This window comes from Capra hircus, chromosome 4 (genome assembly GCF_001704415.2).
Source record: "Capra hircus breed San Clemente chromosome 4, ASM170441v1, whole genome shotgun sequence".
Classification (NCBI taxonomy): domain Eukaryota; kingdom Metazoa; phylum Chordata; class Mammalia; order Artiodactyla; family Bovidae; genus Capra; species Capra hircus.
In genome coordinates this window covers 17215331-17240772 of record NC_030811.1, presented here as the reverse complement: position 1 = coordinate 17240772, position 25442 = coordinate 17215331, and the positions used below count along the sequence as shown (strand labels likewise).

Sequence of the window (25442 nt, the reverse complement as noted above, 5' to 3'; positions counted from 1 at the left end):
TTCATCTTCCTGACCCCAAGCCTGGAGTTCTCCCATCACCAGAGCAGGCGGCCTGGTCCCCAGGTTACAGACCCTCCCCTTGGCCTCCTCCTCCTACAGGGACATCGGACCACCTTCTCAGAGCATCACTTTCATCCCATAACCCTCTGCTGCGCAAATGCGTTGGTGCTTACTCCACGTTTACAGACGCAACTGCAACCCCTCAGTCTGGTCGCTAAGACCCCAGCATCCCAGTGCCAGCTTATCCTTGTGGTCAGCTCTTCCACCCACCACAGATCCTCTGTTCTGGCCAGGTGGGCAGTCCTCCAGTCTGCTGTGAGTCTTTCTGGGCATTTTGCTGGAGCGACTTCATCACGTGTGCCCCTCTCTCTCCTTCACCTGCATCTGGATTCTATCCGTCCATGACAACCTGACTCCCCTGCCATGCCTTTGCTCTTAGCCCCAGCCCCACCCTGCCAGGAATCCCTCCCAACTCTGAACATCTACGCCAAGAATCTTACTTGGCTCTGTTTTCACGTGACTTCTAATCATCGTTTCCAAGTGCACATGTCCTAATTTCCCGACTAAACCATGACCACTGAGAGCAGCAATTTTATCTCCCCGGCAGAGACCAACACGGCACACGCTCTGTGAGTGCTGCTGGACATTCAGAATCTCTTATCTCAGGGCACATGGCCTTACCTGTAATATCTAGACTGTAGGTAGGTGGAGCACACAGCCTTGGACACGTGACTGGCAGAACCGAAGTCAATGACCTTCACCCTGTACGGCTGTCTGGATGGATCTACCAACATGATGTTCTCTGGTTTGAGGTCGGCATGGATAAGACCTAGACTTTTCAGTTTCATCAGGGCGGTGGCGACCTGCTGGAGGACCGGGCGAATGTACTTGAGGGGCAACGGGCTGAACTTGTTCTGCTTCAGAAAGTCATAGAGGTTCTGCTCCAGCATCTCGAACACCAAGCACGTGTGGTTCTTGTGCTGGAAGCACTCGTAGGCGCGGACGAAGTTGTAGTCGTCGGCGCTCTCCGTGCTCAGGCGGGCCAGGATGCTCACCTCGATCTGACCTTGGCGGGCGTACGATGGGTGGTTCTTCAGGATCTTGATGGCCACAATCTCATTGGTGCCCCGTTTCCAGCACTTGACCACTTGCCCGAACGTCCCTCGGCCCAGGAACTCTAAGACCTCGTACGTGTTGGTCATGGAGCACAGCACCTCATGCTGGACCAGCTGGTAATCCCCCTCGCTGTTGGAGCCGCTGTTTTTGGAGGTGGCAGTCGAGGTGGTGGCAGTGGCTACGGTGGCCCCGCTCGCATTGTTCTGAATCATGGGCGGGTGCTCCTCGATGATCTGCACGCTGCTCGTGTTCTCGATCTCCTCACTCTTCCGCTTGAGTCCACATTTTTGGTAGGTGTCAAGAAGGCTCACAGTGCTGCGACGCATGAGGTTGTGCGGTCCGCCAAGGACAGGCCCGGAGACAGAAGTGCTGCTGGCTGAGGTCACGACGATGTGCCCGGTGCTTCCTGGGAAGATGATGGTCTGCTCGTACGGGAGGCTGGGGTTGGGGATGGGCAGGGAGGCGCTGACGGTCGCGGCGGCTGGCTGGGACGGTGGCGCGTTCTTGCTCGGGCCGTACACTTTGCTGTGGGAGCCGTACCCGGTCATGTCCCAGTTGGAACTCGGCTCTACTTTCAGTTTCTTCACGCTACAGAAGGCACTTGATTGAAGGGTGTGAGGGGAGAAAACTTGCACATGTGAGGCCATACCTGCGGGAGGAGAGAGAGAGATGTTAGTCGCCCTCGCGTGAATGAACATGACATGGCCCCTTGGGTTCTGATCAGCGGTGTGGGTCCTCGAGAATACTGTCTTTCCACTTCAAAACAAGGGCAAAGGGGCTTCCCTGGTGGTCCGGGGGGTGAAGAATCTGCCTTGCACGACAGGGGGACGCCTGATCGATCCCTGGTCGGGGAAGATCCCACATGCCGCGGAGCGACTAGCCCCGCGTGTCACAGCTACGGAAGCTTGCACGTCCTAGAGCCCGTGCTCCATATCCAGAGACGCCGCCGCAACGAGAAGCCCGCGCACCGCAACTAGAGAGGAGCTCCCGCTTGTCGCAACTTCAGAAAGCCCGCATGCAGCGATGAAGACCCAGTGCAACCAAAAAATTAATAAACTTAAAAAAAAGGTTGGAAAATCGACTCTGTTCCACCCAGAAGCACAATCTGGCCACTAAGCCTGTGGGCCTGGGGAGTTCCGGTAGAAGACTCGAAGGCTGGGAGTACGGCCAAGTCTCAGAGATGGAATTAGAATTCCAGAACTTAGCTTGTTATGTTGGTTTTTTTTCCTAATAAGCATTGTCTGCAATAGAAACAAATTCTTCCTCAGTTCTCATCGGGTGGCAACCTGAAGGCTGCCTCAGGTGGCCCGGTTACCTACTGTATACTTAGCTGTCTCACATGGTTGGGTACTCCCTGCCCATACACAGGCCCTGCAAGTGTCAGGCTTGCTCATTTGAGGAAAAAGCTTCCCACACAGGTCCAATCACAGGGCCACTCATGATCTGCTAGCTTCCGGATGAACCATAATTACCCCCTGGTGTCTTACTCACCTTAAACCATTCTGGAGGGCTGAACTGACCAGCAGTTGGTCTGACGTTTTCACTGAGATAGTCTGAAATCATTTTATCAACATTTTTTTTTGGGGCGGGGGGGGGGAGTTGGCTAGGGTAAAGGGTAGCATAATTCATGGGCTCTGTTCACTCACTTTTCCTGCTAAAGTCATGTATCAATCAATTTATCTAGAAAGTACTATTATTTCATATTAAAACCTCACCCACAATTTAAGAAACCTCAGTAATCTAGAAGACCACAACTATGGCATAGCTGTGCAATTTGTAACTACGGTGATGCTGGACACAAACAAAAATTCATAGACAATGAATTAAGGAAAAGTAACAGGGCGATGAGGAAGGGTAAATCCTTGCAGGCAAAAGCAGAAATAAACACTGCCCATCTTCTAAAGTGTAGTTAAGAAACATTTCCTATAAAAGCACACAGTGGGGCTTCTCTCAAGCACCATCAGTGTTTAGTGATCCTAGTGTGTGTGTCTTTCTGACCCCCTAGCATTGCCTGTGGGTGGTTATATATTTTCCCTTTGACCTCATCTACCTTTTCTCTCAGCAACAACCCACTTTCCACATTGTCCAGCAGCCTGAGGCCAGCAGCCTTGCTTTCCACCTCTATTCTCTTCATTTCAAAATATCTGAATTTGTCCCCATCCTCCATCCTCTCTTCCATCTCTCTGGTTCAGGAGAAGAAGGGTCTCCCTGTTCTGACGCTAAAAGTTCCCCCAATTCTCAGGATTCAGCCTCTCCCATTTCCTTTTGAATTCCCTCCATGATCTGTTCTCTTTTGGTTTTCAATTTCTCTGTGTTAACCGGATCCAAGTTCTTAGCAGGTACTTAATACAGTTTTGCCAAAAGAATCAATGACAGTCTTTTTCTTCTGCTTTCACCCTGTGCACATGGACACTCTCAGCTTGGAGGGGGAGTACCAGCTGAATCCTTCCCTTTTGATCCTTCCCTTCTTCTCACCTGTAAGCAGTGGATGATGCTCCCTTGTCTTCAAGGCTCACTCCTTAATCGCGCTCCACCCATGCACACATACACACTGGATAGGAATGCCCTCTTAAAGGTAAACAACTTCCTAATTGCCCAATAAGTGGCCTTTTTTCAGCCTCTACTCTCTTTGCCCTCTTGGCAACTGACCGATCTGATACTGCCGACCACGACTTCCTTCTTGATGCTCTTATCTGTGTGCCCTGTGAATCTGTAAACTCCCCATCCTGCATCTGACTGCACACTGTGCTGGCTGCTTCCTCTTCCTCCTTTAAAATTCGGGCATCGCCAATGTTTGGACTTTGCTCTCTCTGGAGTTACACTCTCGCGACCCCCACACGTTCATCACAGGCCAACTGCTCTGCTGTGCCTTCCAGGAAGGTTATTTCTGCCTCCCGCTACAATATCATAGATGATGTTCCAAAGATGAACTCCCTGTCTTTTCCTAAAAATCTAGCCATTTCACCTCCGTGATCACATCCCCATGTCTGTTCATAAAATATTCTTTTGGTCACTTGGTTCCAAAACTGTGGATTTGTCTTTGATGATTCTTCTTTGCCTCCATGGACAAGAAGGTGTGGACTCTTATTTCTCCATCCTCCAAAATGTCTCTTGTAACCACCTCTTTGTTTCTGTTCTTGCTGCCTCTTCCACAGTGAAAACATTTATCACTCTCCAGTAGAGAAAAGCAAGCACAGACATCTGGCCTACCTGAGTGCTCTTTCTTCCCCCAATCTGCCCATATTCAGCCACCAGATTATCTTCCTAGAACATTTCTAAGCATGTCACGCCTCTGCCCCAAAACTTTCAATGATTCCTTAGTGTCTAGAAGATAAATTTGAGGACTCTTAGCACCTTCACATTTTGATCTGAACTGCTTTGCTGGCTTCACCTCCAACTATTAACCTTCCTGAACCCTCAGTTTTAATTAAACTGTCCTACTCCCTGTTGCTAGACTGTCTCTTTCGTTTCCCACCACCATGCTCTTATGCAGTGCCCCCGACCCCCATCTGGCATGCCTTCACCGCTTCCCTCAAGTTATTCAAAGATAAAACAATTCATATGCCTCTTCTCCCCAGGTACCGCCAATGCAGTGATATTCCCAATTCTCCGTTTCTAAGCCACTTACCACATGCACTGCCCATTTGCTCACAAATTCATTTCTACCTTGCAGAATATCTTGTCTTGAGTTGAATGACTTAGCTTTTGTGCTACGTAACTTTTCCCATGTTTAAGTCATGTTTCCATAAACAGGCTACATTCAGAGGGCACGCGCTACAGTTTACACCCCACACTTCTTTTTTCTCCCAGCATTAAGCCACGATTGTTATACATAGGAGGCACTCGGTTGATGGAATAAAGCACTCTATCTGAACAGGCCTCCAGGAGAGCTTAGTTCTCTAGCAATAGAGTAATCACCAGTCACAAGTACCTATGGAACCTGGCCTCTCTCTGGAGAATAAAGAAAAACCTGCTTATATTTTTCCACCCAAACCAGGGCAGAGCCTAGGTAGCTCCTGTTCTGGTGTCAGCAATCATGTTCTATCTATACTTCATCCTAGATGTGCTCTGACTTCCCAGGGTCAACCTCAGCCCAACACCCAACAGCTGCTCTGAACCCCACCTTGACCCTGACCTCACAGATCTGACAGAGGTTTCCTGTCTTGTTTGGTTCCTGAACTCCAGTATCTACTTGTGTGACATGACTACACTTCTGTAGACAGCCTTCTGCCTGACCAGACTATTCCGGCTTGCTCATTCAGAATTCACACTGAGCCCGTTTTTTGTCAATTTCCCCTCAATTCTACAATAGCACAGAAAATGACTATTCTATATAAACCAGTATTAAATAACCATACTGTTCTAGATCAAACCAGTCAATCCTAAAGGAAATCAACCCTGAATATTCATTGGAAGGATTCATGTTGAAGCTGAACTCCAACTTTGGCCACCTGATGCAAAGAGCCAACTCATTGGAAAAGATCTTGACGCTGGGAAAGATTGAAGGCAGGAGGAGAAGGGGAGGACAGAGGATGAGATGTTGATGGCATCACTGACTCAATGGACACGAGTTTGAGCAAACTGTGGAGGTGGTGAACGACAGGGAAGGTGAAGGACAGGGAAACCTGACGTGCTGCAGCCCATGGGATCGCAGAGTCAGACATGACTGAGCGAATGAACAACTGTTCCAGTAAATATACAATATACAATATATTGTATAATATTGTATAAAATATATTGTATATTTTATACAATATATAAACAACCAATTCCTTGGCTTTTGGTAACTTTATCCCTGAAAAGGCAAAGCAGTAAGCATTTCCTTTATTCTCTGGTATGAAGCTTGCCCCTAACTTCTTCATCCTTGATATTTCGAGGCAGAAGGAGGACTAAGGCCAAGGAACTGTGGGGGGAGGGGGACGGGCTGTGCAGTGACGAGGTTAGAGGTGGCAGAAAACACACGCTCAAGTTACATAAAGGAGATGCAATTCTATTCTCTGTTTCCACTGTTTCAAAAAATCTTGGTGGAAAGGCCAGGGTATAGAAGTGGAATTTTACAAAGGGGAAGAGAATGGCTTATGACTTGTTTGCTACTGGGATGACAGCCAAGGGTCATAAAATTGTGGAAACTGTCATTCACTATCTCTGGTGACAGTCCCAGGATCAGAGAGGAGATCTGCATGGCCAGAGATGCCCTTTGCCACACCAGCCTGGCCTGGTATAGCCACTGCTGCCCCGTCATAAGTTCAGCAGCCACTGTTCTAAGAAACAGTCACAGGTCCTGATACAGTCTTATTTCCCAACCCCCTGGCTTTACGAGATGTAACTGACATACGAAATTGTGGAAGTCTGATGTGTACAACATGACGATTTGGTATGCGTTGAAACTGCAAAATGATAATCATAAGGTTGGCTATCACCTCCATCACCTCACACCTTACCTTTTGTGTGTGTGTGGTGAGAACATTTAAGATTTACTCTCTTAGCAACTTTCAAGGATACAATACAGCTTGTTAACTACAGTCATCAGATTGTACATTACATCCCCAAGCTTACTTATCTTGGACCTGGAGGTTTGCCAATACAGTCTTACTACCCTTATTCTTTAGCAGAGGTCATTTTGCTCTGTGAAGCAAACTGCTCAAAGAAAATATAGCGAAAGAAAGTCTCCAATAATAATAACAATAATAATTTATTTTTAAATCTCCAACCTATAAGAGATAAAAGACTGCTGGGTAGCTGCGTAACTTACTCTTAATCCTACAGGAATAAACAAACTTATCCAAACACTTCTTTTTGAGAGTATTTTTCTGGAACAAAACCTCCTGATTAATGGAGTCCCGGAAAGCCCAATCCACACCTTTTGCATTCGATTTATTCAACTCCCCAAGGCTGGGGAGGAAGAAGGCAACAGTGTTTATGGTTCCCAGTCTAGGAAGAGCTATTTCCTCTCATCTCTTTCCTTTCTCTTTTTCTTTTTGGCTGCCCTGGGTCTTTGGTGCTTTGCACGGGCTTTCTCTAGTTGCGGTGAGGAGGGCCTGCTCTCTACTCAAGGGGCTCGGGCTTCTCACTGTGGAGGCTTCTCTTGCTGAGGAGCACAGGCTCTAGGGCACGCGGGCTTCAGGAGCTGTAGTGAATGGGCTTAGCTGCTCTGAGGAACGCAACAAAGTTGTGGGCTCTTCCTGGACCAGGGATCAAACCCACGTCCCTCTGGTTGGCAGGAGCATTCTTACCCACTGTACCACAGGGAAGTCCTGTTTCCTTTCATTTCTCTCTGTGTTGAACTCTTGTATTGTACTCTGGAAGGCCTGCCACCCTCCTTATTGGTTGATTTTCTTTTCAGAAAAGGCAGGGGGTTTAATGGACATTTTCGGTTTGATCTTACGAACAATCTCAATTGCTTTTTAAGTCATCTCTGTCCTTCCTATTTGGCTCTTGGAAGAGAAATAATTTTTCTCCTCCTTTCTTGGGAGACTCAGGTGTGAGGGGGGTTCTGAGCTCATGAGGAGGGACCTGGGAAATCACTGTAGGATAAATCTGCAAAATTCAACACCTGCTCCCTAGAGAGGCCACGAGAGCCAGCCCAATTCACGAAAGCCTGAGCAGCCTCCCAAGGTAACTCCTGACACGATGGTCACACTGTCACTCAAATGAACGCACAGCCAGGCACCATAATTTAGAACTCTGGCTTCTAAAAGGCATAGCCCTGTTACCATCTGTCTCATAACGAGGTCAGAATCATCAACACTGACTCTTAGATATTCATCAGGGCCTTGTGTGCTTTTTAATGTTACCGATACAAGTTTATGTGGATGTTATAAAAGTGATCAGTAAGAGGCACTTAAATTTATTAAAGTTTAAGTCAACTAATACAACTGTATGTATGTAATATATTCTTCCTTGCATAGGGCAAATGAAATACAGCCCCAATAAAATGGGCATTAAGATACACCCTACAGTCAGCAGAATTAAAGCCCATGATTTGTAAGAAGGTATTTCTTCTTACCAACAAAGACAAAAGACCTCTCTCTCACACACCCCAAACAAATCCAGGCTCCTGATACTTAGGGTGCATTTCTGACAGCCTGTGTGTTAAAGGCAAAGAAAAGCCCTGGGCTCTCTTTTGGTCACTTTATTCACATCCTCAGTTTGCATTAAAAAAAAATCATGTGGAACTTCCCTTGTGGTCCAGTAGCTAAACTGTTTCCAATGCAGGGGGCCCAGGTTCATTCTCTGGTTGGGGAACTAGATTTCACATGCTGTAACTAAGACACAGCACAGTCAAATAAATAAATAAAATGTTTTATAAAAAGCATGCATATAAGTCTGCACCTCAAAATACTATTTTTAAAAGTGTGTGCTCAGTCGCTCAGTCATGTCCAACTCTTGGCAACCCCATGGAATAGAAACCACCAGGTTCCTCCGTCCATGGAATTTTCCAGGCAAGGATACTGGAGTGTGTTGCCATTTCCTACTCTAAGGGATCTTCCTGACCCAGGGATTGAACCCGTCTCTTGTGTTTCCTGAATTGGCAGGTTCTTTACACTGTGCCAGGGATCGAACCCAGGTTTCCCACATTGCAAGTTGATCTTTACCACCTAAGCCACCAGGGAAGTTGGAGGCCATTTATGTCCATAGATGTGATCACACTTCATTTCAAACCCTATTACTTAGGAGTCTCATGATTCTCCAGAAGTTAAAATCTTGAGCACCTAGTCTGTACCAGGCTCCAGGCCAGATGTTTCATGAACAGAGTAAACAAACGTCTGACTTTGGGACAATCTGGAATTACCCGTCACAACAATTCAATTAATGAGGGCACCCACCCTACTTTCATTCTTACAAAGGTCCTAGTTTTAAAACTAGGCAGTGAAGTGATGGGTTTAGGTACCTATAATAAAGTGGAAAAAACAGACCCTGGCCCCAGAAGTTCAAATCTGGGTAATTCTAGGTGCCTTCTTTGTCTTAATAGTTCAGTGAGAAATTTATTTTTCTAGGGTTAAGAATAATTTTTTTCCACCTTAAAAAAAAAAAAGGTTAGTTTAAAAAGTTTTCATGATCTTTCTGAGCTCTTAAGTCACAAGCATTTTTAAAAGGTCATTTGTCAAAGGATTGGCTTTATTTAGTTCATTTTTTCCCACTTATTTGCTTAGTTTCTTCATAATTTTATATTTCACAATTAGATGAACTGAAGAGTTGCTTCACATCTGAGTACATTTCCTTTTCATTTCACCACCCCAAAATTATCTACTGGAAGATCAGACTCTGGTGAAACTACAGGGATGAGTGAGGGTTCGATTATGATTAAAAAAAAAATTTAAACTGAATTCAATTGCACTGGAATCTCTCAAAGCTCAAGGGAAGGAATTTCAAGCCAAATAGGGGCACCATTTTTATCAGGATGTAAAGTTTAATTTTGGTGTTGCAGATCACCACCAGAATCCAGTTACATTATTAAAGAGAATGGAATCACAAACATCTTAGTTTGGGGGTTTCCTGGCGGTCCAGTGGTTAAGAGTCCACACTTTCATTCCAAGGGGCAAAGGTAGACCCTGCAAGCCACATGACGTAACAACAACAACGAAAACAAAAACTTAGGGAAAAAAAGAGATCACCTTAGTTTAAAAGGTGCCAGCTTCACCACTTTTATAGTCCTTCCGACACACACTTCTACCAAATAGCATTTGATAGAAGCTACAGACTTTTTCTTCTTTTTTTTGGAATCCAGAACTCAAAGGATAGATTAATTCCCATACCTAGCTGACTGCTATATCTCCCTTACGAATCACATTATAATAAAATCACAGAATATTTCAAAAAATATAAAAAATATATGAATGCTAGAAAAATGCATCTGAATGGACATTTAGAAACACTTAGAAAAGAGTTATCAGTATAATCCTTGATTACCATAATTTGATGCCTCTGGGGGTTGAAAGGTAACAGAAAAAACTTCTTCATTGACATATATAACAATATTCATAAAATTTTAATGACAGTAATCCTGCTTGTCAAGTTTCTATTTCACAAGTACAAGATAATTTTAGGTTAGCCCATTTCTAAATGATACATTTCCAAAACAGTGTATACTAAATGTCCGTGAAACTTGTATATAGTTTTCCATCAAAGTCTAATTATCTGCTAGTTGTTTAACGTTAAATGTATAGTCTGTCCCACCAGAACTCAGTTTAGAATCAACCACAAGCTCTACAGAATTCTTTATCTATAAGCACAATCACAATACTACTGATTCCATTAAGGGTTCTCTCTATAAAAAGGCTGGAATTGGGTACAAAAGGAAGCCTAAGATATCTAAGACACTGGCCCTGTGCTAAAGGAGCTTAAAATCCCATGGGGTTGCCAAGGTCAATGCAAAGTAAAAAGGACATCTGGCAATTCTGAGCAACATAAACAACTTGCCAAAATAAACGCAACAGGAGTTCAGAGGCGGGAATCACCATAGGCTACAGTTAGGCAAAGGTTTACAGGGCAGGCAAAGTAAGAGTTGAGCTGCAGTTAGAAAGATGTTATGTCTTTTGAAGGGCAGTGTTCCAGCTCCTGCTGACTGGGCACTGGGAGCTTGCAGCCAGCACTATGGCCCCTGCCCTCAGGAAGATGGGGCTTTGCTTGGAAACAGCAACTTAGGAGTTTTTACTAGTAGTCATACATTAACAAACGCTCATTCCCAACATAACTACTAGTCTACACTGGTGCCCCAACAGTCTACTTATCCAGAATTGTCCTCTTCTGATAACTTCAACCTTCTAGAAGTAATTTTTGAATACTGAAGAAGCTGTGTGAAGCCCTACCACTAGATACTCACCTTACTGTCATCTAACATGCAATTAACAAGATGGAGAGCAGCTGTTGTGACTGGGTTTGCTCTGTGTCAGACTCTAGGTGTGCACACCTCACAACTAACTGTAAGGTCAAGTGCATTTCCCATTTCATTTTTTATTTTTTAGTTCTACCAGTTTGTTGCTACCAACCCATTTCCCTCCACCCTCATACATACATGCTCAGTCATGTGACCCCATGGACTGCAGCCTGCCAGGCTCCTCTATCCATGGACTTATCCAGGCAAGAATACTGGAGTGGGTTGCCATTTCCTTCTCCTGCATTTCCCATTTTAAAGACAGGTAAGCTGAGTGTGAAAGTGTGTGAGTTGCTCAGTCACGTCTGACTTTTTGTGACCCTATGGTATGTAGCCCACCAGGCCCCCCTGTCCATGGGGATTCTTCAGGCAAGAATACTGGAGTGGGTTACCATTCCCTTCTCCAGGGGATCTTTCTGACCCAGGGATTTAACCCAGGCCTCCTGCATTACAGGCAGATTCTTTGCCATTTGAGCCACCACGGTAGTCCAAGTTGAGTTTAGGGAGATGATTTAGCTTGTCCAAGCTCACTCTACCACTACCAGCAGGGCTGGGATCTGAACAGAGGTCTGCCTGACTCACAAATCCGTGCTGTTAACCCTTTCTTCTTCATGCTTTAGGGTCTTGGAGTCAAAGCATCAACTAAGGGGAGAAGTACCATAACAGCCAAGAAAAAAATGAAACCTGACGTGTGAGAGGAGACTGATCTAAAGTAGGGGGTAGGCTGACTGCACAGCACCTGGGAAATCAATGCACTCCACAACAGTGCTCCCAAGTCACTGGCATTTCTCTATCCTCTGGTTAGGATGACACTGGAGAAATACAACCATTCAAAACTATTCACATAAATTTACCTCCTGAAAGACGTAAATTCACTTCTCTGATGCATAGTGGCATAGTGGACAGAACACTGGTCTTGGGTGAGCTGACCTGGGCTTTGCCAGCACGGAGGACCTGGACTAAAGAACTGCCTGAAAGAACAGAAAGGAAGCAGCAGAAACCTAAGACTGTGCAGAGAAGAGAGGCAAGACACACTGACGGGCGGGACGGAAGGGCAGAGGCGAGGGAGCAATCAAATAGTAATGTCTGGGGGCCGAAAGGAGTGGGGTTCCACGGATGGCGACACTGAAGACGGGAGGTGGTCTGAAAGTGTTGTTTCTCTTAGGGGATGGGATAATGAAATGCGTTTTCAAACAAGGTGAATGACAAACACTGAGAGGAGATCCAAGTTGAAATATACAGTGTTCAATCCTTCATACTGAAACTCTGAGACAAGGAAGTGCTGAATTTACCAAAGTCACAGTGTCTGGAGCTGCTGGTCACTGACGATCAAGCATGTACTTCCCATTTGCTGAGGTGAACCTCAAATGAAGATAAACCATTTGGAAAGAGAATGGAAATCAATAAGATGGGCTCAGCCTGTACAGCATGAATCAGAGGGGGAAGAGGGCAAGGTGACCCTGAACCAGTCCATGCACAAGCCCAAGGGCAAAGGGGTGGAGCCCAAAATGTGGCCCAACAAAGATGAGCAGGTCAGAGTGACAAAAATATGGAAAGGGAAAAAGACTGAAATCAAAGGTTCATGTTCTATGACTGGAACTGGTGTTGCCAAAGATGAGAGCAGAGTCCAGTAGGGAGATATTGCTTTGGGAGAGATTTCACTGTAGGATTAGTAATGACAGAGCGGAGACATTCTATAGGTACCAGGAGAAAAAGGAGGAGAGGAGAATGGGCAAGGGGTCGCTGACCTGAGGGCTGTCCCCAACACCTCTATGAACATGGAATCCATGTGGGAAAAGCTGCTCCCCAGGAGAAATGGTGTAGAAAGTAGAGCAGATGGCAAATAAAGTAATCCTTGGGGGCACAGACGTTGTCAAACACTATGAGTCACACAGAGATGTCAAGGATAAAATGATGAAAAACAAAAACAATTAAGGGAACAGAAAAAGGGCTACAGGGCCTGGCTGAGAATAAGCCACCAACCCACTTTTTCTCCCCCACAGGGTCAGGAGGAGAGAAAGAAGGGGTGCTCCCCTGGGAAAAGAACCAGAAGCACCATGTTATGCTCCTTGCTTTCCCAAGAAATAGGATTCTCTTAGACTTTCAAAATCCTTTACGTCATCTTCTTTGAATCTGCAAATTCTACCATAAGCTGTGTTTCTTCAGTTGATAAAATATCCTCTTCCTACCATTTACAAATTCTCCACATACCTATCTACCTACTGGCTCATTCTTCATCCAAATCAGCCCTTCTCCATGTTCCGACTGACTTTCTCTTTCTGTCTCCCAAATTCCCCTTTCTATGTCTCTGCCTCATTGCCTGGGACTAGGCCATAAGTCACTGTGGATGTACCAGCCTTTCACTGCCGTGGGTAGGTACATGCAGCCTACAGATTGATTAGCTAGAAGCCATGTTACCAAGAGTTCATAAGCAATCTGAAAATTGCCAATCCAAGAGGATTCTGGTGAAGGAAAGAAAGATACGATAAAACATGCATGCTTGTTTTAGGAAACTGGAGAATCAATGAGAGGAAAACAAATTTTATACACACATACATACATATATATACACTCAAAACTCAAAAACTGTTTTCAAGGGAACTCCCTGGAGATCCAGTGGTTAGGACTCGGTGTTCTCATTGCTGAGGGCCCAGGTTCAACAATCTGTAACTTGACCGCTTCTGTGAAGACCCTCCCTTAACTGAAGTCACCTTCTGAGGTCCTGGGGTTAGGAATTAAACACATGAGTTTTTACAGGTGGGGAGACAATTCAACACTTAATGGTAGGTTTAAGGAAACCCAAAGCATTTTGCTACAGCATAACTTTCTCAGGACATATTGTCATTATTTTCTAAGAACTCTCTTTGTTTCTCCCTCCTTGGAGACAAGACAGTCCACGCTGTGACTTCCCAATGTCTTGCCTCAAAGGACCCTGGAGGAGATGTCACTTAGTTAAATATTATACAAGCAAAAGCTAAGTGATTACTTTAAATTAAATTCTGCATAAGTTTAGGTGACTTATGCAGTGCTTCCCAAAAAAGTCATGCAGGAATATCTCTGCAATGTATATCAAGGAATAATGGCAGTCATTCTGGTATAAAAGAGAATTGAACATCACATATTAATAATACCAAAATGGGAGAGTAAAGTAAGTTTCTAGTTTCTTTAAAACAAAAAAAGAAACATTTATTTTTATTTATTTATTTGGCTAGCTGGCTCAGAGCATCTTCAGTTTTCATTGTGGCATGCAGGACCTTTAGCTGCGGCATGAGAACTCTTAGCTGTGATGTGGGATGTAGTTCCCCAACCAGGGATTGAACCTGGGCCCGCTGCACTGGGAGTGTGGAGTGTTAGCCACTGGACCACCAGGGAAGTCCCTCTAGCTCTGGTTCTGGGTGCGCATACATTTCTGAAGGAGACCTGAGTACACTCAAGAGATAAATCAGTTGCAGGCTAGGTGAGGATGAGGCACTTCTGTTCTTCAGGGCCACCCCTATGTCTGGTGATGCTCAGGGAAGCCTTCAATCGAATTTGCTTTTCCTTCAGAAATGGTTTAGCAAGACCAAATCAAGACTAAAAATCTAGTAGGCTTTTGATTTTTTTCCCTCTTTCAGGCCAAAAGAGTAGTTATTCTTAAACACCTCTTACCCAATTATGCATTTTACTTAACCTTACCTATCCCATGACCAGCCCACAACAAACTTGTCTTGTGAACCCAGCTTCCACTTCAGAAATGTTTGGCGCACTCAGGATCAAAACTGAAAATCTACTTTACTCTTTTTCATTTTGCTGTTCTTATTACAGCACTGCTGCCGACTCTTTTGTACCCAACAAATTATGTAAATCTGTTACTCTATATTTGGAGAAGAAAATGGCAGCCCACTCCAGTATTCTTGCCTTGGGAAATTCCATGGACAGAGGAGACTGGTGGGCTATAGTCCATGGGGTCGCAAAGGGTCAGACATGACTGAGTATGCACACACACACACACATTCTACACTACTTTGTTACTCTAGGTATATTATATTAGTAAGTGTCCCCTCAGAAGATATGTTGGAGTTCTAATCCCCAGTACCTGTGAACGACCTTATCTAGAAACAGGCTCTTTGCAGGTACAATCAAGTTAAGGTGTTAAGGTGAGTTCTCATCCAATATGACTGGTGTCCTTATACAAAAAGGAGAAAAGACACACACACACACACACAGAATGCCCTATGAAGACAGAGGCAGAGCCTGGATGGATGCAGCTGCCAGCCAAGGGATGCTGAGGCTGGCTGGGGGGTGCACTGGAAGCTGGGAAGAGGCAAGGAAGGCTTCTGCCCAGATTCTCGGCGGAAGCCTGGCCCTGCTGACATTTTGGCTTCCAACCTGCAGGCTCCAAAACTGAGAGAATAAGTATCTGTTGATTTAGGTCACCCAGTTTGTGGCACTTTGTTATAGCAGTCCTCAGAAATGTATACCCTCTGGAATATAATTCAAGATGCATTTCATTGAAAAAACATGTTTGTGCTCAAGCTGTGATAAAGTACTTGTAACAATTGCAGAGTCACGCTGGCGGAATGGCAGTTTGCCCTGACAGCCTGTCTTTGCCATCTCCTGGTTGAAAGACAGTAGAAGCATCCTCAGTCTAAACTCTCATCTCAGTTTTGGAACTGAGGTCCTAGGCCGGGGGGTGGTGCTAAACACCCCCTCTCTTTGTAAAAATACACTTGTTCTTTGTGTTGAACGTGTGACTTTACAACCACATGACTTCTCCAGAAGGCAGAGAAAAATTCAGTCTGTCCTCACCAGCTAAGTGACAGTTAAGGAGTCCCCACCACACTTCCTCACACCTGCCAGTTCAAGAAACCTCAGTTTCTTGCTGTCATTCAGAGAAACCAGGACATCCCGTGTTCAGTGCAACACCTGTTGCTCACTGCCTCTTGTACTCGGGTTTTTGCATTTCTTTGAACGCTTCCCTCATAAGACTGCTATCCACCTGCAAAGAAAACTTTGTGAAGATGTCATTCAGACCCCCTGGTAGCCCAGTGTGTAAAGAATCCACCTGAAGTGCAAGAGACCAGGGTTCGATCCCTGGGTCGGGAAGATCCTGGTGAAAGAAATGGTAACCCACTTCAGTATTCTTGCTTGGAAAATCCCATGGACAGAGGAGCCTGGCAGGTGGCAGTCCATGGGGTTGCAAGAGTTGGACGTGACTTAGCGACTACCACCATCAACCACCACATCCAGTCCCAGCCATGCCCATAAGGCCAAGTGCATAGAACTCTTTCCCCTGGGTTCTCTTCAGAGACCAAATTCCTTCCTTCCTCCTTTTAAAAGCCCAGTAATATAATCCTTCTCACTTGATTTAAATGGTGACCGCTGTTTACAACAGTAACTCTATGTTACAGCTCCCTTGCTCCTTAGAGAATTTTTTCATTACTCTCAGTTGCCTTTAAAAGTGACATCTGATGAAACTCAACTAGCGATCAATTTGAGAAAGATAGAAGAAGCATTTCCTGACAGTGCAAAGGGAATAAAAACCAGAGGAATGGCGGGGAAAGCAGGCTGGGATGCTGGAAGGGAGAAAGGTTGGGGAAGAGGAAAAGGAAAAAGAAATGAAAGATGGGGAAAAAGTGAGAAAACAGACTGCAGTGAAATGGTATTGTGAGCACAGGTGGAATAAGAAAGCAACACTGAGATGTGCTTTGTCAACTAACTATAAAGCATAATAAAAATGCAGCACAATATTACTGACAATATTTGTGTGCAGATGATGCAGATATAAAAATCAGCTGGTACAGGGATCCCTGGCCAGGCAACCAATAGCCTGTTCTACACTGTGTAGATGGCAGCGGTTCTTTGGGCTGCTGCAAGGACATTTTTATGCTGTGAGTCACTGCCATCAAACCAGTCCTGGTGTTGTTATGACCCAGCAACCCCACAGTGCTGGCCATTGGCACACAGCCTGAGGGGAGGTGCCCACTCCGGTGATACCGGGTCTTGCTCTGTCCCTCCCAGAGTACAGTGAAGACGACGTCAAAAAGCTCTCATGTGTCCTGCTCTGGGGCACAGAGGATGGCAGCTAGTGACATAGCTGGTCCCAACTCAACAAGGTTTGTGTTCCGAAGGCTCATTTCAGGTCATCTCTGAGTTCCTGGCCACTGTGTCAGATGTGGGCTCTGCTGCTTGCCGGCTGCAAGGTCTCAGCAAGTGATGAAGCCTCTCTGAGCCTCAGTTTTCTCATCTCTGAAATGGGTGCCGCTTATGGTCCTGGTGTGAAGGGGAGGCATCAGGGTCATGCTCTCACAGCACAGTCTGGCCCAGGGGGAGCTCTGTGTTGGTAACAGAGAAGAAGGGAGAGGTCAGCTGGTCCGTTGAGGCCCGGGAACATGCAGCCCGGATAATGCATGGCTGGCTGTGATGGACGGAGCTCCATGGTACCAGGGGCCCCTCAGCACCAGGCCTGGCTGGATGAGGACTCAGTATGCTATTTCTGAATGACTGGACAAGGCAAATATGAAATGGGACAAGAGCTCATTTGTCACTTGTCTCAAATGCTGTTCCCCATGGAAAGGGAGGTCTGGTTAGGAAAAAAAGCAACTTCCAAGGATTGAGGAAGACACAGAGGAAACTGGATGGATTGAAAAGATTCAGATAAAAACTCTATATTTTTACCTGTGCAATGCATCCTAAGTCACTTCAGTCATGTCTGACTCTGTGACCCTATGGACTGTAGCCCGCCAGGCTCCTCTGTCCATGGGATTCTCCAGGCAAGAATCCTGGAGTGGGTTGCCATGCCCTCCTCCAGAGCTTCTTCATGACCCAGGGATCGAACCTGTATCTGTTACATCTCCTGCACTGGCACGTGGGTTCTTTGTCATTAGTGCCACCTGGGAAGGACATAGTTTTACCTAAGTGAAGAGGAACTAAAAAGCCTCTTGATGAAAGTGAAAGAGGAGAGTGAAAAAGCTGGCTTAAAACTCAACATTCAGAAAATGAAGATCATGGCATCCGGTCCCATCACTCCATGGGAAATAGATGAGCAAACAGTGGAAACGGTGTTAGACTTTATTTTTTGGGGCTCCAAAATCACTGCAGATGGTGATTGGAGCCATGAAATTAAAAGACGCTTACTCCTTGGAAGGAAAGTTATGACCAACCTAGACAGCATATTCAAAAGCAGAGATATTACTTTGCCAACTAAGGTCTATCTAGTCAAGGCTATGGTTTTCCCAGTAGTCATGTATAGATGTGAGAGTTGGACTGTGAAGAAGGCTGAGCACCGAAGAATTGAAGCTTTTGAACTGTGGTGTTGGAGAAGACTCTTGAGAGTCCCTTGGACTGCAAGGAGATCCAACCAGTCCATTCTGAAGGAGATCAACCCTGGGATTTCTTTGGAAGGAATGATGCTAAAGCTGAAACTCCACTACTTTGGCCACCTCATGCGAAGAGTTGACTCATTGGAAAAGACTCTGATGCTGGGAGGGATTGGAGGCAGGAGAAGAAGGGGACGACTGAGGATGAGATGGCTGGATGGCATCACTGACTCGATGAACGCGAATCTGAGTGAACTCTGGGAGTTGGTGATGGACAGGGAGGCTTGGCGTGCTGCGATTCGTGGGGTCGCAAAGAGTCGGACACGACTGAGCGACTGAACTGAACTGAACCTTAAAAATGTATTGCATTTCTTTTCCATGTAACATTTGAATGAAAGGCACTATTCCTACACACTACTATACATAAAATAATCAACAAGAACCTACTGTATAGCGCAGGGAACTATATTCAATATCTTATAATAACCTATAATGGAAAAGAATCTGAGAAAGAATATATATGTATAACTGAACCACTTTGCTGTACACCCGAAACACTGTAAACCAACTCTACTTCAATTTGAAAAAAAAATTTTTTTAATAAAGCACTACTCCAGGTCATAAAGAACTCAGTTTCTATGTACAACATACTCACTGCACATTTGTATCCACCATATAAACTATGACCTGAGCGTTTCTGATTGACAATCAGTTAAAAAAAAAAAACTGAACACTCCTAACACGTGATATTTATTTTTAATAAATCATGTATTTCTATTTTACTATTGTTTATTAAAAACACAAAAGCAGAATATTTAAAAGGATGAAATAAAATATACATAGTCTAATGCTTTCTTCTGTGCAGGCACGCTAAGTCACTTCAGTTGTGTCCAACTCTTTGCGACCCCATGAACTGTAGCCCACCAGGCTCCTCTGTCCGTGGGATTCTCCAGGCAGGAATACTGGAGTGGGCTCCCAGGCCCTCTTCCAGGGGATCTTCCTGACCTGGGGATCGAATCTGTGTCCCTTATGTCTCCTAAACTGGCAAGCGGGTTCTTTACCACCAGCGCCACCTGGGAAGCCCCAATATTTTCTTCTCTATCCCAATAAACTGTCCTGAGCTCTTCACTTTGAAAATCCTGTTATACCTCAAGTAGCTAAAGCCAGGAGAAGGCAATGGCACCCCACTCCAGTATTCTTGCCTGGAAAATCCCATGGACAGAGGAGCCTGGTAGGCTGCGGTCTATGGGGTCACGAAGGGTCGGACACGACTGAGCGACTTCCCTTTCACTTTTCATTTTTATGCACTGGAGAAGGAAATGGCAACCCACTCCAGTGTTCTTGCCGGGAGAATCCCAGGGACGGGGGAGCCTGGTGGGCTGCCGTCTATGGGGTTGCACAGAGTCGGACACGACTGAAGTGACTTAGCAGCAGTAGCAGTAGCAGCTAAAGCCAACTAACTTACAATTAGTCTTGGCCATACGATTAAACTTGGCTAGCAGAAAGTGGCCAAGTGAGAAGTGCCCCTTCTGGGCAGAAGCTTTTCACAGCCAGTGTGCCACTGGCCTATTTGATCCCTCTATCCCTTGCTAAGGGAACCAGTGATGATTCAGGGGTGGGAGTAGGAAGTAAATGAGGACGAGAAGAGGCTGAGATCCCAGCTGACCCAAGGGGGACCCGCAGCAAGATGATGGAGCAAACCTTTGTCATTTTAAGGCCCTGAGATGCTGGAAGGTGTCTGCTACCGCGGTAAAACTTAGTCTGTCCTAACTAGCACTGTGCTTTTCCTTAATGCTGCGCTCCCTAATGAGTCTGGATTAACGAGGTTGAATGTAATTACGTTTGGATGCTCAGCATCCTCACCCATCAATGTCAGAGCACACATTTCTACAGACAACTTAAAAAATTCTAAATCGTTCAATCCTTAGCTTTCATAGTTTAGCATCGCTTCTGTGCTTTGTGAAAATGCTTCCTGAGAGGAGGAAGGAGAGAGTGGGACGAATGGAGAAAGTAGCGTTGATGTGTATACACTATCACCTGTAAAAAAGATAGTCAGTGAGAACCCGCCATATAACACAGGCAGCCCCGCCTAGTGTTCTGGGATGATCTAGAGGGGTGGGAGGCAGGGAGGAGAGGGAGGCTCCCCAGGGAGGGAATATACATGTAATTACGACTGACTCGCATTGTTGTACAGCAGAAACCAACATAATACTGTAAAGCAATTTTCCTCCAATTAAAAAAAAACAACAAAGAATTTACAAGTGAAAATAAAAATTAGTTTAAAAAAAAGGAAAGAAAATGCTTCCTGAGATCAATGTGTCCAATGATGGGACAACTCTGACCCTCACAGCGATTAGTGAATACAGGTGTGCACCCACTCATCCCCACCTGGTACTTTCCTGAGCAAGCAGGAGGTAGAGGATCACCCATCACAAATGCCTCTCGTTTGGAAACTCTGAGGCAAATAACTTCCCGGTGACAAAAACAGGAAGCTGTTCTCCAAATCCAAGCAGGAGTCTGGCACTGCAGAATTCAGGCTTCCTCGTCCTTGTGGGAGAACCAGCTTATGCTATTGCGTTCTCCGGGGAAAATGGACTTTTCACAACCTGCCCCCAGCTGTATGATGCAATGGTTATGTTCTTGGTAAAGAATATTCAAGTTCTGACATCATAATAACCATGGGTATTACTCACGGTAAGCTCACAAGCCTGGCAAGGCACAGTCTGTACCCTCTTTATCACTGAGGTCAGCAATGGGTTTAAAAATAGCACTGCTCACATGTTCAGGGTACCACTGATTCATTAATGGCCAAAACACTATTCTGGATTCCTGACTTGTATGGGATTTGGGACCGAGATGCCTAGACGTGTGCCACAGCATCTGTGACTCCCCTAGGAGGCGGGTTACGCTGCACTATTTCATAAGCAGAGATCTGCATATCCTAAAAGAATCCCCAACAATTACAAACCAGGAGGTAAGATGTCATCTTATTTGTGACTCAAAAATGATAAGCCTAAAATATAAGTAACCAGAATATCTATAAATCTGGGAACTATACTGTGCAGAACATCCCAAAATAAAGAGGGCTGATGTGACAATAAGCCACGTTGTCCCAGGGAAGTCTATAAATAAGAGTCTGAGATTTTTCATTGTTTGGGGGGAGGTGGGGGGGAAAGAAGGCATTTGCATCTAGATGCCAGATACTGGTTCTTGAAAGAGAAATATCCCTGGAGCAGAGAATGTTTTCATAATTTATAGGGATCTGGAAAAGCACAGAATGCCTACTGCTCAAATTCTGTGCCCGGTAAGTAGTCTCTGATTTCCAACTGGAACTCCGGAAAGGACCTTGTGACTCAGGGAATGCCCCTGTAGATGCATGCCAAGGAGTAGGTCTCTCTTAAAATGATTCAGATCAATCAGTCTTCTCTAAGATTGGTTAGCAGGAATCGGTCCTGCTGAACCTCAGAATGCCTGATGAGTTTACAAAGTTAGATTTCCAGATCTGCCAAGCTGAGGATTCTAGAGGCCGTGGTGGGCATCCAGAAATAGCGACTAAGCGCCTGCTGTGTCCAGGCACCGCCTGGAGTGCTGAAGCAAGGCTACAGGCAGCATGCAAAACAACACGACTGTTTTTTTTCAAGAGGCCGACGAGATGAGTGATAATGAGACAAGATAACTGACTACAGAAGGCAGGCATAACCGTTACTGACCGACTGCTAGAGGGGGTCACAGGGAGGGTGGAGGCACAGGAGAACACCCCAAGAGGAAGAAGGGGGCCAATGGAACACAGAGGCCAGGGGACACACACTGGGTTTAGGGACTAAGATGAGAGCTGGTGTGTTATAAGCCCACAGGACCTGGGGTAGTTTCTGCAGGTACAATGTAAAAATAAGATCTCTTAAGACAAAAGCAGGGCAGAAGCCATCTAGCGGGAACACAAGGAAGAAGGGCCTGACTGCAGGGAGGGCTCCTGCAGGGAGAGTGCAAATTAACCTGGAGAGACCTGAGTGAGTTAGATGTGGAGGGCCTTTGTGCTAGACTTCGCCTGTATCCGGGAGAGGGTGAGGGGTTGCAGAGGTGCTTGTGGGGAGAGGGTGAGGGGTTGCAGAGGTGCCTGTGGAGAGAGGTGGGGAGGAAAGGACTAGCAGGGCTATGGGGTGGAAAACTGGACTTGCGGCAGAAGTCTGGAGGCAACCTGCTCACCTTGGAGGCTCATCTGGGAGGTAAGATCCTGGAGGAACCGTGGCATCATTTGGAACTAAAGCAAGGTCACAGACAAGGGACCAAGGGGCAGTTAAAGACCTTGGCAACCGGCGGGGAAGGCAGAAGCCAGGAGAGGTGTCCACAATGATGTTGTGTCACGGTGAAAGCCAAGGGAAAGGCTGGTCCCTTTCTTGGCATGGCCGAGGGAGGCACGGCCTGGTGGGCATGGCGAGGCCGGCTGGGCAGTGGGCCCTGGGAACACAGGGTCTCCCAGGGAATGGGGACTCTGCTGCCAGAAAGAGCTCGGACACACCAGGGATAGGGTGGCTGCAGTGCTTCCCTGAGGAAACCCAGACAGCAGACAGCAGGGGGTACCCGTTGGCAAAGAACCCCGCCCCCTCCTGCCCAGTCCCGAGCCTGCCCAATACTCAGTGCATGTTATCTCCAAGGCCTGAAACGAACCAGTGCTCAGGCTGGGCCTATGCATCCCTGTCCTGGCCTCGGCAGAAGCTGGGATGCTCTCAGAGAACACAGAACCTTAGCCCTTAAACTTAGACCTATAACCCCAAGGGATGACACACAGAAACCCTTACAGAAACACACAGATCACTCAGAACAATTTGGCCAATTAGGTACTTCTTTTAAAAAAAATTTTGCTGCCCCACCAGGCATGTGGGATCGTCCCTGACCAGGGACTGAACTTGCAATCCCTGTGTTGGACGCACTGAGTCGTAACCTCTGGACCACCAGGGAAGTCCCTAGGGTACCTCTTGTTATACAGAAGATATGAATGCAGAGCATCCGAACTTACGTTCTCTGACGGCTGGAGGAAGTGCCTGCCAGTGCTCTGATTCTTTCACCAGCATCAATGCACTCAGCTTACTCCTCCAAACGGGGAGGGGACCTGGTACTGCAAGTCCTCCCCGTGTCAATTTTCAAGAAGGCGAGGAAGGGCAGAAACTCCACTGCGCCTGTTGCCCCGCCTCAAGGTCTCGACCCTGCCAGCCAAGCCCTTTGCATTCTTTTTCAGTTGGAAAATGAAGCTATCAGCTCCATTTCCACTCTCTCTGCATGACTCCATTTCTCCTTTCTTTCTTGGCTCAAGGTATATGGCTCATATAAGATCCCCACTGAGTTCTTCAGTGATTCTTATCTTTTTTTCTGAACATTTTTCTAAGAAATGCTGAATCAAAATACAAGGTGGGAGAACGTATGAGCGTACGTTCTAAAGGGCAGAATGGAAATATAAGAAAGGCGACGGCATAAGCCTGCAGATTTCTTGTTTCCCAGCTTTCATGCTCTCCACATGGTAAGAGTCACGGGGATGGTGTCCTGTGGAAGTGAAGTCAGCAACCCAGGAATCTGTTTTCCATTCTTACTCCTTCAGTAAAATTCCATGAAGTCACCAGGAACCCCTTGGAGGGTGAGCCGACACCAGTAGAAACAGCTCTGCAATTTGCTTGTTTCCCCCACATCTCATCCAAAGTATGGTTGAAAGATCACCAGAGTCCACTTTTCCCTGGATGGGGGTGAAGTAGCCTGAAGATGGGCCAGGGTTGGAAGCACCTGGGCAAGTGGGCAGGGCAACCCCAGGCAGGGACTCCCCTGGCCTCTGCTCCAGGATGGGTTCCGGCAGGAGGCTCCCTGGAGCCCCAGCCGCCCTGCGAAGCGACATAGAGCCCCGGAATCATGACACAGCCACAAAACAAAAAACCAACGGGCAACAAGACGAGGCTTTCTTTTGACTGCAGGCTGAAGTATGGAAATTGTCAGAATAAAGCAAAAGCATGCAGCTGCCGGGAGGTCAGTTGTCTTCTTCTCACAGGAAATCTTTCCTGCCACTTTCAGAGCAGAGCTTCTTCACCTGCTCAGACACCCCACATCAGTGCAGAACAGGGAAGGGGGTTCTCCAGCCCATGACAAAGATGTCAAGTGATTTTTAATACGGGCCATTTTTAAAGTCTTCACCGAATTTGTTACAATATTGCTTCTGTTTCATGTTTTGGTTGTCTGGCCCCAAGGCACGTGGGATCCTAACTCCCTGGCAAGGGATCGAACTGGCAACCTCTGCATGAGAAGGTGAAGTCTTAACCACTGGACTGCCAGGGAAGTTTCCTGCAATGTCACTTTTGAGCTAAGGAAATGCAAGCTGGCCCCAGCACATGAGTTAGAGAAAGGATTCAAGTTGGTGAAAAGTAGAGCCACAGGGAAGGAACCCCCAACAGAAAGCTGAACCGTCTCTATGTGGTTCACACGCTTCCCCAGAGCACAGACCAGGCCGATCTGGGCCACAGGCAAGACTGCAGACTTCATTCCAAAAGGAATGAGAACATCACTGGATCTACTGACGAAACTGGACTACGAACTGTGGCTAAGACAGGAGCTCTGAATCCCGGCTAAGTTCTCCTGAGTTGGGAACTGCATGGCACCCTATCCTCAGGACCCAGGACACACACGAGGAAGTGGGGGAGGCAGGGCCGTCCACTGGAGCACTGCACAGAGCTGGAACCGCCTGAAACCTCTCTGACCCACACAGTCACTACTAACCACATGTGGCTACCGAACGAACACTTGAAAGTGCGGCTGGTGAGACCCAGGAGCTTTTTCACATTTTACTTTCTTAAAAAATATTTTTAAAATATTTATTTATTTGGCTGTGTCAGGTCTTAGTTGTGGCATGTGGGATCTTATTTTCCCAACCAGGGACTGAACCCGAGTCCTGTGCATTGCAAGGTGGATTCTTAACCACTGAGCCACCAGGGCAGTCCCACATTTTATTTACTTTTAATTTAAATAGCCATCTGTGGCTAGTGGCTACTGTATTAGATGGTGCAGAAATCAGGGGCCATGATATTTATAACTCACCCTCAAATCATGCAGAGCAAGCAGCATTTACATATATATAAATATGTATGCACACACACACGTGTGACAACAGAGTAGAAGTGAGA

General features: G+C 46.2%; 1 protein-coding gene across 4 annotated transcripts in view; it reads right to left on the bottom strand.

Annotated features, from left to right (window-relative positions):
• The window catches only part of HIPK2 (homeodomain interacting protein kinase 2), a 206734-nt gene that overhangs the window by 140078 nt on the left and 41214 nt on the right, over positions 1-25442 (bottom strand). For all 4 annotated transcript variants that reach the window (XM_018046873.1, XM_018046874.1, XM_018046875.1 and 1 more), the window contains exon 2: positions 682-1765. In XM_018046873.1, coding sequence (XP_017902362.1) covers positions 682-1765 — 1084 coding nt within the window. The remainder of the gene's footprint in view (positions 1-681; positions 1766-25442) is intronic.